Source organism: Acanthisitta chloris, unplaced genomic scaffold (assembly GCF_000695815.1).
Source record: "Acanthisitta chloris isolate BGI_N310 unplaced genomic scaffold, ASM69581v1 scaffold2897, whole genome shotgun sequence".
Classification (NCBI taxonomy): Eukaryota; Metazoa; Chordata; class Aves; order Passeriformes; family Acanthisittidae; genus Acanthisitta; species Acanthisitta chloris.
Window position 1 is genome coordinate 55,167 of NW_008681875.1, and position 19,624 is coordinate 74,790.

General features: G+C 37.9%; 1 protein-coding gene across 1 annotated transcript in view; it reads left to right on the top strand.

The window, feature by feature from the left end:
* Positions 1–12,563: 12,563 nt before the first annotated feature.
* The window catches only part of LOC103805596 (threonylcarbamoyladenosine tRNA methylthiotransferase-like), a gene marked incomplete at its 3' end in the record, with an annotated part of 7,817 nt that continues 756 nt past the window's right edge, over positions 12,564–19,624 (top strand). Inside the window, exons 1-2 of the mRNA XM_009078251.1 lie at positions 12,564–13,071; positions 15,358–15,441. Of these exons, the coding sequence (XP_009076499.1) occupies positions 12,997–13,071; positions 15,358–15,441 (159 nt within the window). The remainder of the gene's footprint in view (positions 13,072–15,357; positions 15,442–19,624) is intronic.

A 19,624-nucleotide genomic window follows, 5' to 3' on the forward strand; every position in this document is an offset into this window, starting at 1 on the left:
GGAATAGTGTCTTGTATACAAAACATACATATTTACTGTTAACCTCTCAGTGACGTTAGATAACATTTCTGGACACATGCATGGTATATTGTAGCCCAGTTGCCAATATGAACACTTTGAGATATTTTCTGGAATAATATTCTTGTGGCCACCCAGCAAGCAGCCAGCTCTTATCTGTAAAGCCAGTTTGAAGAGCAATGGCAGCTCTGTTGTAGATATTAGCTGACACCTTTAAACTAAATCTTTTGCTTCACTGATCATCAGTCTCTCTGTTAAACAAGGCAAAAAACAAGCAGATAAAGGAGAGATTTGAGATTACTGTAAAAACTGCAACGATAAAAGGATTTGCCAGTTCAGAGTCATCTGCCATTTGCCGAGGATTCAATGTAACCACAAACTGATGTTTGCTTTACCATCATTTCTCTTTATTTTCAGGCAATATCCTGTGCACCATTCCATGCATAGCAGAATAATAATTTTCTTTCTAATGCCCAAGGCAGCTGGGGTGTCTTGAGTAAGAAGATTACATTTGCAATGGCAAGACAAGTATCTAAACACATTAAATTAATCTCCCAGTCCTCCTATAACTGAAGAACCTGGTTGTTGAAATTTTGCTGCCTACTGGAGAATTTCAAAACCATGCAAAGGCTGGAGTCAGACTCTGATGACCTCGCAGCTATATCAGTATCCTTCATGCAAGTCACAGTGTAAGAGGGCTCAGGTGGCAGGGGCAGAAAAAATCCTTATTGCTGTATCTGCCAATCTCATTCACACTCGCTTTCTCCTAAGAAAAGACTGGAGCATTTGATCCTGAAAGAGAAACTGTATTATAAAACATACCCTTAGCTGTTTTCTTCCCACTTTAGAAGTTGAATCTATTATTACCTCTACACACAAAAGGGTAAATTTTCCAGTACAGGCAAAAGGTTTGTATAAATATAAGTCTTCCTGACAGACGTTCATAAATAATTAGATCTTTGTGCTTCTGAACTACTTTGTGCTTTTCCATCCTTTGCCCCATTTTTAAGCAGTGTATTATAGTGTAAAGGTGAAGGCAACTGTGGCCTGTGTATTTTAAGTCTATGTGTAGGAATAGGAGGGGTACCACTGCCCCAGACTGAGTTTCCTTTTCCATTCTAAAACCTCAGCAAGGTGTTTATTTAGGTGTTGATGCTGACTTGTAAATTTCTTACTCTGTGGACACCAGAGAATAAGCAAAGACAATCTATGAAATAAATAGCCCAGTGATAACTATGTGCTTTTTCCAAGATGCCTGAGAGGATTAGAGTGTATTCTGTCAATTTTTTTTCTATGCGGTTTTCTTTTCAAAGAATCATTAAATGTTGAATTGCTAAAATGCTGCAAAACTGTTAAACAATTTAAAGTAAAAACAAATAGCAGTTTTCCACAGTTCCCTGACTTCATTATCTTTGGATTTTCTCTCTGTGCCTACCATGAGATTTCTTTAATAGCTTCTGCAAGGATCTGAGTTCTAAGAAAAATAGGTGTTCCCTTCACATTGTATGCCATGTTTTCAATATTGCTGCTAAAATTATAGAAGTACTTATGAAGTTAGATAAAAACAAAAACAGTTAAAATGAAGCAAGAACAGGTGTATTCTAATGCTAAGATTAAAACCACATCCACACAAGACTAATATTTTTGCTAGTGTAGAAACTAGCAAAATAACAAACACCCAAACAGAAGAAGAAAGGCTATAAAATGGAAAAGCACTCGCCTTGAATAACGGCTTGCCCCTATTTTACAGATGGGAAAACTGGGGCGCGTAGAGAGCTTAATTGATTTCCCTAGTGTCACCCTATAAATCATTGATGTGACAAGGCCTAAAGCTGATTCTCTCTGAGAGCTGTGCAGCTAACTCTTTGCCTGACTCTCTTCAATAAACAGATTCTGAAGGCATGTTCTCTTCCATGCAATAATTTATACTTGATGCATGAGAAGCCTGAAGTATGAGCAGATAATGCTATTTGATCTGTATTTTGCAAAAAGCCCTTCCAGATACTCTGTTCTACTTGATCCGCTTCTTTCATAAACAGATTTTTCTGTTGCCGACTTCTTTCCTTGTTCAATCTCCTTTCTCTTTGTGTAAATGAAATGGCATATCCTCTCTCCCAGGTTCTGCATTTATTTCATGCTCTCTTGAGTTTGGATCATATAACTCATCTCAGCCTCTCTGAGAGGCTAACCTCTTCTTCACTGAAGCTAGGTCATGAATAATTTCCTAGAAAGTGAGGCATTACCTCTGCTTCAACTCTGGAGCAGAGGGAGTATCAGCTGTGAGCAATGATTACCAATACCAACCATCTAAAAAGGCAAACCTGTGAGTTAGGCCCTTTCTTAGCAATGGACTCTTGATATGACAGAGAAACTATTACACGACTTACCAGGGCCTCTCATCTTCCTTGCCTCTGTATTAAGTCCTTGCTTTTAATCAGTCCCATTTGTTCATGTCATTCATAAATACTGGATTTTAGCAGTGTCAGGCTCCTGTTGCGTGAGCATTGCTAGGTACTAGTAGTTGAGCTTTTGTATTTCTTGCCTTGCCATGTGGCCTTCATCAAAGGAAACAGACCTGGGACAAACCTAGAATGGGTTCTAGGTTTGTGAGCATTTTCTGTGCCTTTAGAAGGACGATCAGATCACTCGTGGCCTACACTCTGGCACATCTCACTGTACTGTAGCTTAAAGGAATTTGGCAAAATGTTTGACAAATTTATTAAATGGTCAGAATTTTGATGACCAAAGTTTTAAAACGTATTTTCAAAGTGCTTCAAATACAAATGTGACAAGTTATCTCATACTATGTAAAGAAATTCTGTCCCTGATTATACAGAACGAATGAAAGGGTATTTCCTTTATCAGGAGCACTCTTCAGAGATTAAGTTAAACAATATTACTTACAAAAACAGCAAAAGCTCTCTCTACTAGCATTCAAGCATGATCGAATATAGCAAAATCCACTATATAAAATGGCAGGTGTTTTTGGCAGCTGTTTTACTTTATGATCTTAAAAACTAAAAAGCAATGTAAGGCTATGCTCAAGTTCATGTTGACTTAATGATGAAGCTGCTGATATTCACAGTTAAAGTGTTGGTTTGAAGGTTGGGTGAAGTTTCTCTGTTCAGACAAAAATTGGTATTCCATGACTTCTTTAGGCAAGGAGATTCTTCACTTAATAATAGGTTTTGAACCAAATATATTAAGAGATGGGAGGTGTCTGTTTTATGGTTTATACTCATCTAGAATTCAAACTTCTGTGTAATACCATGTACTGTATGATACATTTAAATAGCAATGCGGCTAGGGAAAAATATGATCCTACCCTATTTGCATAAAATGGATCAAAGTTGCAAATTATTAACCTGTAACATGTGGTAGTAGGCAACATCTGCTGAGTTCACAGAGTTGTTTCACTGGCCTCTAAAGTATGACATGGCTTCTTCTCACCTTCTTGCGAGAGAAATCCTGTTCCCTGCTATGACAGTTTCTTGCTGTACGTTCCCAGCCTGGTTTGCTGAAAACCGACTGGAATCAGGGAATCAGCACAGCCTCCTTTCCTCTCCCATCAGATGAGGAACATCCCTGAACGTGCCCCTGGGTTGTAGAAAACAGTGTGAGAATACTCAAGGTCGATCATGTTGCTTCTGACAGTATTGAAATTTAAGGTCTGTTCTTTGGTATCCAATACAGTAAATTTACCGTATCCCTAAAAACATGGAAATGTGTTGCTGTTGCATCTCAAACTGGCAGTTAGATGATTTAGCTGAGCTAAGTGATGTTTGTGATGAGGGTGGTGAGGTTTGTCCTTTAGTTCTACAAAACTGGTGCAAAGCCCTTTTGTTACTGAGTTCTGTTACCACCATATAAATATTATTTAAATATTTGACCAAGATTTTTGGTAATTCTCAATGAAATTTGTGCACAGTTTTCCATCTCCAATCCCCATGTTTACTGTTTAAGTTTCTAGAGCTTGAGAAATCTGGGTGACATTGAGGTGTTATTATCATTTTTACCTTATTAACTAGGAAAGGCAGTAGGACCAAAGTACAAATATATGGAGAGTCACTTGGATGCAGGAGATATTGACTAAAATTCTTATATTAGCTAGAACTAATCAAAGTTAACTACTTGGTGTGAAGATACATTTTTTAATGTGGTGTATTATGGTGCCATTTCTACCACATCCTTTGGGAGAAAGGAACAGCCCTATTTTTCTTTTAAGCAGAAGCCTCTTGTTTTTAGACAGTAAGCTTCATTCTCATTTCCTTCCCATTATGGTATGCTATAGCAAAGCCCCAGACCCCATGCTGGTGCTGTTGGCAACTATTTTGCTTGCATCATCCCAGACCTGTTCACCAGTGTAGCTGATGAACCCAGCTGTAGCTATTGTGCCAAGCAACTGTATCTTCATAATTGCACAAAACAGTATAAAATCTAAATATCATTCTTTTCTCCTGTTTTACACACCTGTTTTGAGTGATCACCTCAAAGAAACTAGTTTGTGCTCTTCTTGCTGCTTCTGACATAGAGATAAAGCACACATGTTGCAATGCTGATTCTGATCCAGATTCTCTTTGGGGAATTCATGTAAGAAGGGCTAAAAAGACTTAGGCCTGGTTCAGTTTGTGCCCCATCTCAGTTGTTTAAAAGACAATTTTGAATTAATTTCTAGCATTTTGCCTTCAAAAACTGGCAGTTTATTTTTTGTTGCCTTTACTGGTGTGCAATACAGACATGTAAGAGGGGAAAGGGATGTAGATTTTAAAAGTGGAAAACAGTAAGCTTCATTGTTTTCATGGGGGCATCAGTTTTTCTCCACCATGCCTGGAGCATCTCAACATGGATGAAACTAAAACGGTGGTTTGTGCTTCCTCTTGCATACATGAGACAAATTCACAAAGTCTCTTCAGGAGCAGAGCAATTTTCAGGGAAAGTAAAAGCACAATTGTCTCAAGGTAGACATGGTAGAAAAGCATAATTAAATTAAATGTTGGGCAGTCAGTAAGGAGGAAAGAAGCTTGGAGAAATCTTGCTGGTTTTGAGTTTTTAGTCTAAATTTGATAGAGAGTTGCTCTCAGGAGTGGGAGTATTGTGTATCTTGCTCAGTTTTTTTCATTCCAGTCAGGTATGGAGAAAATAATAATCTAAAAGGTGGACACATGGAAGAGGTAAAAGGGCAGGGTAGGAAAATAAAATGCTGCATACCACTGACCTTCTGACATGATGCAAGATTAAATGAAGGCAATGGCAAAAATGAATGTGTGAACTTTTCTCACAAGTATTTCCACATAATTTTGGTACATTCATAAGTCTGATTGAGTACATAAGAACACAGGTTTTACAGCAGTTATCAGAATACAGCAGTGACTTCTGCCTCGTGTGCCACATTCATTAATACATTTCTTTTAATGAATGGTGATTTGTTTCCTGTGCCTTTGATTTTATGTTGCATTTTGTCTGTGATTAATTGCAGATTACTTACTAAGGGGAAGGACCATAAATAGAAATTTGAAATATTTGTTTCCTTGGAGAATTTTTGTGTTGCATGGCACATTCTATTTGTATGTACAGGCTTTTGTCACAGAGCATAAGCAGATCCTTTTTTCTTGAGGCCCCATTTCACAGCTATCAACCTCTTCTGTGGATGGTTGGCAAAGATCATAGAGACAGGGCCACTCCTTTCTTAACTGTTCAAGACAGCTGAACAATCTGTAAAACTCCCTCCAAGTCCCCATTTTGATGTACACTGAAGGCACTTAAATCATCCCTCTTGCCATCCCCACACAAAGGGTTAAAAAGATCTGTCATGAAGTTGCTGAACAATCATTTTTTTTCCTGGATCTCTTCTGTTAGCAAAGACTTTGTACCCGAAGAAGAAGTGTCTAGGTATTGTATTGTGTCCAAACTGTTGCATTGGTTTTATTGAGAATGCAACCTGTACACCTGGTGTGGAGTTGGAAATCTGCTAGGTGAGAACATAATTATCTGATTAGTGATGTGATATGCACAGAACTGCAGCCAAAATAAATTGTACATCAGCTATAGTTTTTTTATTTAAAATGTTTATAATGTGGTCTTATCACCTGCATTAGAAACTATTGCATGTTTCTTTTTGACCCATCTCAATAATTAATATAACTTGCAGTCAAATTGTACAACTTGCTTCTCTTTTTTTCTTATTAAAATCCAACTACAGCAAAGAATGTGGCTGCTTAATTTGAAAGATTGTAGAAACCCCGAGTGCCTTCCAGTTTTTAAGTATTTCCTACTGTCTGGGCTAAGTAAGGCCTTTTTTAAAGAGGAGAAGGTTGCATACAGTGGTGTACAAGAATGGTGAAGAGAATTTATAAAAGTAGTAAAGTGTTTAATTTGACATATTTGCTTCTGATGTCATGCAAAAGGTAGTATATTGAGGCATGTGTTTCTGTGATATCTTTATGGTTAGCCTTGAGAATTGTGGAGGTTATAGAGATGATGTTCGAGTTAAAAATGAAAAACTTAGTCTACAGTAGTGTTGTTCTTTTTGTTCTAGAACAGAAGGGATTTATCTTACAATTTTCCTGAACTGATTTCTGTTAACTTCCTTTAATGGATAACAGACAATTGGTCAGAATTAGTATTCTAGTATGCTAATGAAAGGGTGTTTCTTTTGCTTACCTTTTTTAGATGCAGATAATTGGCATACAGTTTAAAAATAGTAAAATGCATCACAACAAGTTTGACAGTAGTGACTATTAAATTCTAAGCAACATAAAGTCACACTGCATTTATGACTCTTTAATGAATCATTCACTTTGGTCGTTCTGTAAGCCCTTGATGTTATTTGTCATTCAGCACTATGCCACTAGAAGTGTCAGCAGTTCTAGGGTCTTACCTTGCCTTAGATTGAAGAAAACCCCTGAAGTGTGTAATTTTTGATCATACAGTCTCTACCTTCAAAATAAAAGAAAATAATATCATTATCCTCTCCTCATTAACATTATCAGCTTCTGACAATGTTCAGATGCTTTTTTAAGTAGCCTGTGATTCATGTATGCAAAAGGAGTTTTATGCTTCTTTTGAAAAGAAAGCTGATACATATTTATACCCTTTCTTTGACTCGCTCAGTTAGTGCCACCATTTTGTATTCTAAGTGAATTAACTTGCAACAATGTTATGTTACATATTTTATGTATTGTTGAATGTATTAATACAGCTTTTAGTGAATTTTAGGTAAGAGTTGGGTTTGGGTTTGCATACAGGGTCATCCTGGAGCTTTGTTTTTTCTGTTTTATCCCATCTGCTCTCCCTTTGTTCTCAGATGAGTTGAACAGAGGGCATTGGCCTCAGTTGTAGGATGAGCAGAAAAATTGTAGTGGTATTTTGGAGAGAAGCCCAACTTTTTGAAGCAGTATTTTTTGGTGTATTTGACTAAAATATATCCGGTTATAGATGTATTCTAAGAGCACCCAGTCTTTTCCGTGAGGTTTCCAGTATCGTGTCAGAGAAGGCATTACTGACTGTTGATTTGTATCAGTGCTGTGTTCACTTTGTCATCTGTGTTCTTGAATCCAGTGTTTTCATCTAGTCCTAACTTTTTCCTGCTTTCTTTTGGCTATGAGGAAGCAGTGTGCAGTTCTGCTTGGGATTTACTGAAGTGATGCTTATGTTAGGGCCTTTTATTATTACTGGCAATTCTCTCCAACAGCTGGTGATGCTGAACACAGTATTGCATCGGTTTGTGCTACATCAGCACCATTCTGACTGATCCACTGGTGAGCAGTTTTATTTCCGTAGAGTAGACAAGACTTAGTCTGAGAAAACAGATTGGTATTGCAAGTTCCTAAAGCAATTTCTGGAGAAGTTATTTGATAGGGTATTTACTAAGATGATTTATAAATTCTCATATAACTGATACTTGTCTGGGCTTATGCAGCTGTTAAAAGAGATCACTGAAACAGGAATTGCATATTGTTGCCTTAGCAACTGCCACTTCATATTGTGCTTAAATCACTTGGAAATATGCAGTGTATCTTAAGGACTGGCTTCCAACAAAAACAGCCAATCTTAAATAATTTTAAATAATTTTCACAGAAGAAGCATAAAAGATGGCCTTTCCTAACAAAGACCATCATTCTTACAAGCTTGGTCACCTCACTTCACCACAGGCTTAGCTTGTTAGGAAAAAAAAGCACAATACAATTTAAAGAGCCCAAATATTTGTTTACTCATGCCACCATAATCCATCAAATTGGCTGGAAATTGAAAAAATTTTAAAAAGATTGTTCTAAATGCCTTATTCTGTTCTAGAAGATCAGCATTTATAGGTTGCTTTCCTATATTTATATTTTAAATGTCAAGTTTCCTTAAGGGTAGACTCTTTGTCTATTTTTTTGTTTTGTTTGTGAAATGTTATGGGTATGAGGGGAAGACCTTAAACATATTTTACCCTCTCAGATGTTTCTTATTCCTATTTTGAGCTGATCTTTTCATTTAGACTTTTTCTGTAGATATTTGCCATAATTTTATTTAGTTAGAGCATCTGAAAAAAAAGAGGGTAGCAGCTTTTGCCAGTATTATATTAAGGCAGTTGCTTGAGTGCTCATGCTACATGATAGTCTCAAATACCAGTTCTGCATAGAATATTTTATATTGCTGTAGCAACTTCCCCAGCTTTGCGGTCACTGCTCCATGTAAGAATCAGAATTGGATTTTGCACATGTGGTAACAGCATTTCAGAGAGCACAAGAAAACAGGCAAGAGTGCCTTAGCAACACTGTGCTCAGTCCAGAATAAAACCAGATTCTGACACCTCATCCTTTTACTGCCTAAGCCCAGGTTTACAACAGAAGATCCAAAAGAGAGAGACTGCTTTCATGGGCTATATATATCTCCCATTCCAGAAAACTTGTTTTCCTTTTATAATATCGTATACAGTCAATGAAATTTAGAAAGGTGGTGTGACAGAGTTGTCAACATACTACTTTTATTACCCCTTTTCTAGGCAATGAAAAGGAGAGACAAGAAAAACGCCATCTTACAGAATTTAAAAGGAATCCGATATTTTGAGGACCAGTTGTCATTTTTAGGTCACCGCTCACATCTCTGAATATAATTTTCTTCTGAGCTGCATGGCAGGGTTTGTATGTGCTGGAAGAAGCTACATTTTCACAGCAGGAGACCGAATCAAAATGAAGCAGTCAGATGCAGGTGCACACTAATAGAAAGGATCTATTTACCCTGAAGCGTGAGCAATGGGCCAAGAAAGCAGAAGCAGTCTACTTCTATCTCTCTCCTCCTTCTCTCTCTACCTTTTCCCTCCCCCATAGGCTATGCCAACAAATTCATAAGGGGACCAAAGAGAAGGTGTTTGCTTGCTTTTAATGAGCTGCTTTGCCTGCTGCTGAAGGTCTGCGGCACTTTTTTGTTATGTTGATTGTGTACTATTAGAGCTGGCTGTCTTTTAATTTATACTTAATCCTTCCTTCCTGCTTGCACAGCCTTAGGCCAGCCTGGAAAATGGTTGAAAGAGTTTGTCCTCTGGGCATCTGTTGCCTATGTCCATTCTGAATTTTGAATGATGCTGTGGAAAGAGCTGTGTGTCAGATGCAAGTGTGCCTAAAACAAAGCAAAACAAAAATGCCATTTGCTGAGGTATTATTTTATTAGTCATACATTTTATGAAATCCTTTTAAAATAAAGCTTCTGCATCTTTGTTTAAAGATGGACGGTTTAATAATGGTGGTTTGATAAAGCGAAATGAGATACCTCGATGAACATTGTCTGCTTTTCACTTGGGATTCTGAAGTTCACTAGTTTGGAGCTAAGTACTTTTCTATGTGTGAAGACGACCACCCAATGCTATTTCTAAGGCTGCAAAAAAAAAATTGAGCAATGTAAGTAAGGTAAAAACACTGATTCATAGCAAGTACAAAATGGCAAAATTTAGCCACACTGGACATAAGTACAACATAGTCTGAAACGGACAGAGGGACCAGTAACATCCACTGTCTTTCAACATATTTATTTTGAGTTCGTCTATAGCTCTGTGATCTGTGTAAGAGATTGAGAATTTTGGGTTTGTTCCTAATTAGTAGCATAGTAGGACTGAGACAGCATTGTCTAGTTTTGGGGGGAGGAAGTCAGAATACATGAAATCCATGTGGTGAATTATGCCGCTTACTCTGCAGCACTGGAGTGGACAGTTTCTCTGTTTCTTTCCTCAGGTGTAAAATGGGCCAGGCACATGTTGTAAAGATTAATCTGATTGATTGTTGTATGATGTAGAAGATATGGAACTCTAAATATTCATGTCACTCTGTTGTTGCATTTCTGTACAGGGTTAGGCACCGAACATAACATAACAGAAAGGAGGCACCTACCCATCTGGAATTGGATGGCAGTTGCAACATAAGCCTTAGTGAAGTGGCAGCTGTCTATGCGGTATGCTAGAAAAGTATTTTTATCCTGGCATAAAAATTGTCATGCTCAGGAGCTAAACTATTTTGATGTTACTGCTTTCCAATCTCCACATTTAAAGTCGTAACAACTTTGTAGAAAAGCTCTTGAGACGAGTCCATTCTTTGTCTCCAGCACCACCTTCAGAAAGGGAGGGAGGTATGTATACACCCTGAATTTTGGAGGAGCAGTGATGAATAGTAGGACAAAGCAGTACAAAGGAGAGTTTGAAATGAGATGTGTTCTGGTATCGTCAAAACAGGACCATGTAGTAAGTTTCTACAAACTTTGTCTTTGTTGCAGGGAGGTTGTGGCACACTTAGACTTCTCTGTCAGGAGGAGGAAACCCCCACAATGTATAAATAGAAGACTTAGAGAATGCTTAATTATAATTTGCAAGAAATTAGGCTTCTACTTACAGAAGGGTTCACATGATTCATAAAACATAGGTCCAGCAGTTCTTCTCTGCTTTCTAAGGAAGAACACATCATCAGCATAATCATTAAAATTTATTTAAAATAATTAGATCGCAACTGAAAAATCAGGAGAGAAGTGCACCAGAACTGATGTAGAATGAACACTTTCTAAATTACTTTTGCTTAAACTTTGCTATACTTATACTTTATAGAGGTCAAAATATGCATGTTTACCAGAAATATTCGATGCATCAGAATAATTTGCTAAAATATCCACACACAAATTGTGATAGTGTTATTTTTTATTGCGTGCTTTATGGTGTATTTAAGTAACAAATACAGGTTTCTAAGTGGCTGCTAAGCCTTGTACTAAGTATGTTCCATGATGATTGGGTTCAGAATCCCAGGCAGCCATATGGAGAAATGCTCACCAATTCCACTATGAATTGAACTCAACCTGAAGGAGGCTTTGGCAACTGGCTTTAAATCAATGCAGATGCTGCATGTACTGTGTGCTTTCTTCTTTGGAAGAAGTATAGAAATACAGTGGATATTAATTTTTAGCCAAACAGAGGCTCTTCAAACAAAGCTAACAAAATTGAGATAAAAGAATGATAAGGAAACGGTGAGAAAGATCATGTGCCACATGCTCTGTCAGTAATAAGTAATAAATCAAAACTGGTACAATTATATTTTCATTGACTGAAAAAAAAATAGGGGTATACATTATCTGAGTATAATTACAGCAGGCCACTGTTGGTGTTACTAGCAATATTCTATCAAAGCATGTAAAAAGGGACAGTCCTTTGCACTCAAACTATTGTAGAGTTTAAAAATCAGTCTTGTATTTTATGTCATTTGGTCAGTTTTGGTTTAAAAAAGAAACCTAATTTGACTGCAGTCAAGAAGGATTTTGGAAGTTTCTGACTGTTCATTCATTTTATAAAATCAGCCAGCTGGAAAAACTGCTTTTCATGGTTTCCGGTAAAGGAAAAACTGAGTTTAAGAATTGTCATGTCAGAATTTCCTGTAGGATAAATGCTTTGATTACCAACCCTGAGATTAACAAACTTCCTAGTAACTGTTGCAGTGGAGGAAGCAATAGGACCAGCAGCACTTGTTGCTTGTGTTTGGTGAGAACAAATTGTCCTTGTGTAAATGATGGGACCTGTCCACCTTGAGATGGAAGAGTTTGCCAGTCAAGTTTATTTTGCTATCATTCATAAGTATTTTCATGCTGTCGTCCAGAAAGGAAAAAAATAATGTTTCTATAGGAAACCTTTCCAAATTGAGATGCCAGGGCTGAGTTTCCTCAGTTCCAGATGCTTTGGCAGAATTGTAGTTCCCTGAGAGCTGGAACTCGTGCATACCTGTGGAAGCAGATTAAAGAACAGGAATAAAAATAAGATATTGAACTACTTCTGCTGGTACATGCCTGAAAAAAAAAAAAATCATCAAAGGTTATTATAATATGACTGTTATTAGATATCATGTCTGGTTTCTGCATATTTAAATTCTGAGAGAGGTGAAACTTAGGCACTTAGAGATCCCAGGGGAATAATTGCAGAAATTATGACATATTCCACTTCTTGAACAAATTTCAATACCAAAGCTGCATTCTGCGTACTTACATTTCTTCTTAATTATACTTGGATGCAGGATAGATAGTCATTTTCTGTCTTACAAATGCATGTAGCCAATTAGTCTTGTAGATCATGAATACGCAATGGAGTAACTCATTAAATGGAATTTTCCTTTTCTGTTGTTATGGCAAAAGAGTCTGCATATAGCTGAGTGTTGTATCTCTCTGTGAGCTCAGCCTTGGCCAAGGCTACAAATCCAGTAACTTCAGCAAGTGAACAATTACTGGGTTTACCTGCATTCCTTACAGTGTGCCATTTTAGCCTTGAGAATGTGTGTCTGTGTCTGACTATATGCATGTATTGTAACTTGGTAGAGGCTGTTTGGCTTCTCTGCATTTCTGTTGCTCAATTTCAATTCCTCAGTTTTGATTCTTTGTGATGAATTTAGTCTTCCTGATTTCCTTCCACTCCCAAGAAACTCTGAGCCCAGAAGCTCTGTCTGTCCCACTGAGACATGGAGACCTGAGCTCTTTTTGCTCATGGAAGCAAAGATGAGAAGAACTGGCAACATGTCTCTGAAGAAACCACAGCTTTTATCAAATGATCTAACACAGGTGTTCTTTCCTTCTTCCCTCTGATTTTCTTCTTTTTTGCATACATTCTGTCATCTGAGAGTATGAAGATAACACATGTAGCTTAGTCTGCCTCAAGGCTGGATTCATAGCGACAATGAAGGCAGAAGGTTGTGACCAGAGAGACACAGGGAACCACAAGACAATTGTGAAATGAGTTACAGACCCAGTATTGCTTCGAGTCGGTTTCGCTACGTTTCGGTGCCTGTAAACAAGGAATTGTATGTGAGGACATGGCTTGGTCAACGGCCTTGGTGCTTTTCAGTGGTAGCAAGTTTCCCCAAGGGCAAATACTGCTTTTCTAGCATTTTGTCCTCCTCTTTATCATAATATTGCATGACATCTGAGACTTTAGCACTTTAGTGCTACAGCAGATACTGAGTTGTAATTTCTAAGAGCCATAGTCTCAAATATTATAGGAGTAACAAACCGTCTCAGTTTAGGGGAAATATTCTCTGTAATCCTATTACTGGAGTAGTTAACTTGAGTGGTTTATTGACATATTTTGCAAAACTCCTTGGGATTTGAAATGAATAACTGTTTTCTTGAAAATTATTAAAAACTCACTGTTGGTTACAATGAATTTTTGCTAAACTTTGAGTATGTTGGATTTGTTGTTCTGTGTAATTGCAGACTTCTCAGAGAAACGTGAATGGAAATTGTAAATGTGCTATAAACAACTCTTAAACACTTCTTTAAAGTATGCAAAAATATACATCTTTTCTACTATTAGGATTCTGTTCTGGGTCTGGAACTCAGGGATTTTCTGCCTTCTGCTGTGTACCCCACACTTGTGGTCCAGGGAAATGACCTCTAATTGCCTTTGGGGAAATGAGCTGCATGCTCACTGTCTCACTTGCCCTCTAAGAGTTACTTTGGGAATATTCCAGATAGCTGCACATGGAAAGGAAGGCAGGAGTTATTCTATGAAGTCTTTCTGTTTAGGGAGTAGATAATTATGTACGTTTCATGTGTGTATATATATGCATATATACAGTGTATATGTATACTGTAATGTAGATGTGATATTACTGTTTTTATTTTTTCCTATTTTCTGCCATTGACTGTTAGAGAAAATCCTAATCTTATCTTTTGCTTTCACTGCTTGTACCTTAAAGAATCAAAACATTATTATCTATCTGCATCTTGTTACTAATTCACATGGATCTGTTGATGGAGGCCTTAAAACTTCTATGTAACAGCTGCCACTGGGATGTGGTAGAAGTCTTTCAGGGAGGGGGCTGGGTCTTGAATATAACTTTGCTCACAGATGCTAAAACTTTGGAGTAAAATGTGAAACCTTTTTGAGTCTCAAAATAGTAATAAAAGCAGCGAGTAAATTTAACTTGCTAGACAGTTGTAATTTGCAGAATGCATTTGTCAAATAGTTTGGAAATAATCCAGGGCACTTTAGATGGAAAGAATAGAGATGGGCTCAGACTAAAAATGTGAGCTAAATGTACTCCAAGGTTTGCAGAAATTAGGCTATAAGCTTCATTATGCAACACAGTAATGGATAAAAATCTACAGGTGTTGTGTAGGGGATTTTGAACTTTGGGGAAAGTAAGATTTTGTTTCATATGTACTTGGCCCCTAAATGCAGCTGATTTGTCTTGGCATCTTCCACTCAACTAGGTGTAAAACTGGTACTTCCTTTAAACTATGTTAGTGCATTTGGAAGCTGGGAGGTAAAATTGAAACACTAGACTTTTTAGCCCAGAGTTTCTGTGGTCTTTACTATTGCTTTGACTGTGAGCTGTTAAAATCTCTTCTTCACTGAATCTTTGTAATATGCAGGGTTGGCTTCACTGTCATGAAAATTGGTGTGATCTCATGAGTACAACTTAATGAGATCACCAGGAAGGGATAGAGATGTCTTATCATTGTAAATAACAAGAAAAGATACCATTTTGGTGATTGATAGCAGAATTTTTTCATTAGTGGGATGAAGATGTAACAGGCTCTCTGCACGTCCGACATTTTGATTTGTTATCCTGTTAATAAGTTAAAATCAGTTTATATTTTTGAACTGGATTTTCATGTTAAGCCATTACAGCACCACAGTTCTAGCCCTCAATTCTGACTTTTAACCCTGTCTGGTTTAGACATTTTTGAGTAGGGCTTTCCCTGCTCTACTTTCTTGCTGACTCTGAACTTCCTTGGAGAATCTGATTATTTCTGCTAAGAGTGTTTGCTTGTAGTTGCCGTTCTCAGTGTAAATCATTATTTTTGCTTTCTGAGTCATCTCTCTTGTCTTCTCTTTTCCAGGTTGGTGAGAGGCAGAGAGTTCTGGTAACAGAAGAATCCTTTGACTCCAATTACTACGTTGCTCACAATCCTTTCTATGAGCAGGTACAGTTAAATAAACCAAATAACACCTTTTTGGTTTATCTTTGCTTTCCGATAATTGCAGCAACATACTGTGCACAGTGCAAAAAAAAAAAGTGAAGAAATAAGAATAATTCTGCAGGAAACGTGGCCATTGAGACTTGCTTAAGAGATATTTCACTTCTGTGTTGTAAATATAAATTACCTGAAATTATGTTAAGAAACAGACAGTGGCTGTTTGAGTATACAGGATGAGGAGGATACATGCTATATATCCAAATAACATTATGTGAATGGTTTAAGAAGGTGTTAATTATTGTAGTAATTTTAATTTCTGTGTCCCCAAAGTATTGTTTTCTGAGTCGTTGAGTCATGATAATTTCCACACATCTTTCTGAAAAGTCTGTCAGGCAATGCAATTTGCCAAAAAAAATTATTCTAACAAAAGAAGGGTCAGAAACTTCTTTAGATTAACACATCAGCATGATATGTTGTATTTCATAGAACCATGGTATGTTTTGGGTTGGAGAGTGACGTTGAAGATCATCTAGTTCCAACCCCCCTGCCACAGGCAGGTGTGCCACCCCTTAGACCTGTTTGCTCAGAGCCCCATCCAACCTGGACTGGAACATGTATGCACAACTTACCTGGGCAACCTGTTCCAGTGCCTCACTACACTCTTGAATAAAGAAATTTCTCACAACATTTAATCTAAGTCTCTTCTCTTCTCGTTTAAAACTGTTCCCCCTTGTCCTATCACTATCTGCCTATGTAAAAAGTCACTCTCCCTCTTTTTGTAGGTACCCTTTAGGTACAAAAGGCTGCTATAAGGTCTCCCTGGAACCTTTTTTTCTCCAGGTTGAAACAAACCCAATTCTCTCAGCCTTTCATTGTACAAAAGGTGCTCCAGCCCTCTGAGCATCTTTATGGCCTTCTTCTGGACCTGCTCTGTCCACATCTGTCTTGTGCTGAGGACCCCAGAGCTGGATGCAGTACTCCACATGGAATCTCACCATAGCAGAGTAGAGGGACAGAATCTCCCTTGACCGGCTGACCACATCTGTCTTGTGCTGAGGACCCCAGAGCTGGATGCAGTACTCCACATGGAATCTCACCATAGCAGAGTAGAGGGACAGAATCTCCCTTGACCGGCTGACCACATCTGTCTTGTGCTGAGGACCCCAGAGCTGGATGCAGTACTCCACATGGAATCTCACCATAGCAGAGTAGAGGGACAGAATCTCCCTTGACCTGCTGACCACACTGTTTTTCATGCAGCCCAGGATATGGCTGACTTTCTGGGCTGCAGGCCTTTTGGCAGGGCTGCTCTCAGTCTCTACTCATGTCTGGGATTAGCCCAACCCAGGTGCAGCACCTTGTGCTTGAACTTGTTGGACCTCATTAGATTTTCCTGGATCCAGTTCTCAGTCTTGTCTAGGTTCCCCTGAATGGCATCCTTTCCTGCTATTTTTTTGTCATTTCCTTCTACGTACTTTCTATAAATGAATTCTTTCCACACAAAACCAGTGTCTTTGAGCTAGAAAGTAAGTACAATATCTATTTCACAAATTTAGTATTTTTCTTCAAAAGCAGATGACTTGTTAAGACCTAATAAAACTGGGTTTTCTGAATCACCATGATTTTATTCTCATTTTACCTTTGGCTTGTTGTCCATTTTCTTGCACTGACCTGTCTACAGTTTGATTTGCTGCCTCTAGGTATTCAGTTATCTGAACCTGGAGAGACTATAAATGATGGTTGTGCTTACATAGTCACCAATAGTGCTTTCTTCTGGGTTTAGGTTATGTTACAGCATTTATTTATTTATTTTTATTTAGTAGTAAATAACATTACTGTACTTGAAATATCTGTTTCTGCTGGATGTCTGGTTCACTAGTTACTTTTTCCCTCACTTTTTTAACTTTTTTTTTAAACATATCTAACTTCTGTCTCGGTCTTACATATTGCTGTTCCTTGCTTTTATAGCTTATCGGTAAGATTTGAGGAACATGGTCTTCCATATAGAGATTAAAATGAAATTTCGTGGGGCTTTTCAATACTGATTTTATGAAAACTTAATTAAATTAAAAGCAATATGTACAGGAAAAAAGTGTTGTTGTTTTGTGGTGTTTTTTTACAATACCTAATACAATTCCTAAGTAGGACTGGTAAAGAATGCACAAAATACAAATAGTAACATTGGGAGTAATTTAAAATTCAGTTACGGAAGAAATATTTCCCATTATCAAATTGTCTTTTCCGTAAAATCTTATGTGTGGCATATGTTTCATACAGATAATATCCTACTGCTCACCCAGGTAAGCAGAAGACTTGGTGCTATCGACTATGTTTAATAGAAGTAAATTGAATGGCAGTAAATTGAAAACCACTCCAGAGTCACTAAATATCATGTTGTTGGAAGCTGAAGCTCAGGGTCCTGGTGCAATGTTCTGCTAGCTTAAATAGTTATCAAACCTATTCTCTCTTCTCTAAGCTCATCTGTATTAAAAGAGTTTGCTATTAAAGCCACATTGATAGAAATACACTGACAGACTTCCTAGTGGAGCTGCAGCTTACATTTTTGGAGGCTTTGGTGATAGAGTGTACATTGAACATAGTAGTATAAACTGACCAAAGGGTACTTTGCTAGATCAATAGTCAAGATAAGGATTTCTGCTGGTATAAATTTGTTTCTTAGAAATATGATTGAGATTTTTTTTCATAAGAAATACTTAAATCAGTAAAATGTCGAATGTGTGCCAGGCCTGACTGCTTTGTTGTTTGCAGTACCTGCCAGATAGTTTCACTTAACCTCTTAATTTTTCTGAAGTTGGTTTTACGTTCAGTTACTGCCCTTTCACATACGGAGATACCGAGATTTACAGAGGTCACAAGCTCAGTGATTATACTTAGCAACCTAATTTTCCTTTGATTTGAATTTGCCCAAGATGAATTACATGGGAATAACTGTGATCTAGTCGCATTGTAACTCAGCATTAGGATTTTGGATTTGTCTTTGCTAAGTCTCACCTTGCCCATCTCTGAAAGGCAAAGATGTCTGCTTTTATTGAAAGATGCTTAAGAAGCTCAGAGAATCCTAGGATCTGGAAACGCCTACAGTCATGAACTCCTTGAGCCTTCAGGCAAAAAGGGAAACTACTGGTGGTGATTTCCTTCAAGTGGGACAATTAACAGTTGTGATAGATGGAAATGGAGAGGCACTGTTCAGCAACAAAATGCTCTCCAAATGTGGCTGGCACAGAATTTTACTCTGAAAATCCTCTGAAAATCCTCTGCACATGTAGTCTAAAAATCAAGCCTTTCTAAGGCATTTCAGTTTCAGCATCGAAGAATCAAGATATACAAATATGATCATCACCTTTGAAAAACTTTACTCAGCCCTAGAGAGGCCTCATCTGGAGTGCAGTTTCCAGTTCTGGGCTCCTCAGTACAAGAGAGGCATGCAGCTCCTGGAGCAGATCCAGTGGAGGGCAACAAAGATCATTAAGGGACTGGAACATCTCTCTTAAAATGAGAGGCTGAGATAGTTGAGCCTGTTCAGCCTTGAGAAGAGACAACTGAGGGAGGCCCTCGTTAATGTATACAAGTGTCTGGAGGGAGGGTGTCAACGGGATGGAGCCAGGCTCTTCTCGGTGGTACCAAGCAATGGACAAGAGGCAACAGACAGAAACTGATGCACAGGAAGTTCCACCTGAACATGAGGAAGAACTTCTTTACTGTGCAGATGACCACATGCTGGAACAGATTGCCCAGAGAGGTTGTGGAGTCTCCTTCACAGGAAATAATCAAGAATTGTCTGGATGTAATTCTGTGCCATGTGCTCCAGGAGAGCACTGCTTGAGCAGGGAGGTTGGACCAAGTGACCCAATCTCATCCCTTCCAACCTTACCCATTCTGTGATTCTGTGTGTGGATGAGCTTCAAGTAAATGTGATTAAATAAATTAAATAATTTAATTTATAAATTAAATATTGTAAACACTGTAGAAAATATAATTTCATCAGGAAATGACCACTTTTCTGTTTTAACTGCTTGTCTGTTTTAGAGCCTTTTTATTCTGTTTATTCTTCAGGAAAAAAATGTTGCTCCTGTATATTGGGCTCTTTCTTTTGTAAAATACAAGACCTGTGAACATGTGTTATGTACTGTCTTTTTTATGAAGTAGGACTGTCTGATATCTTGGTTGT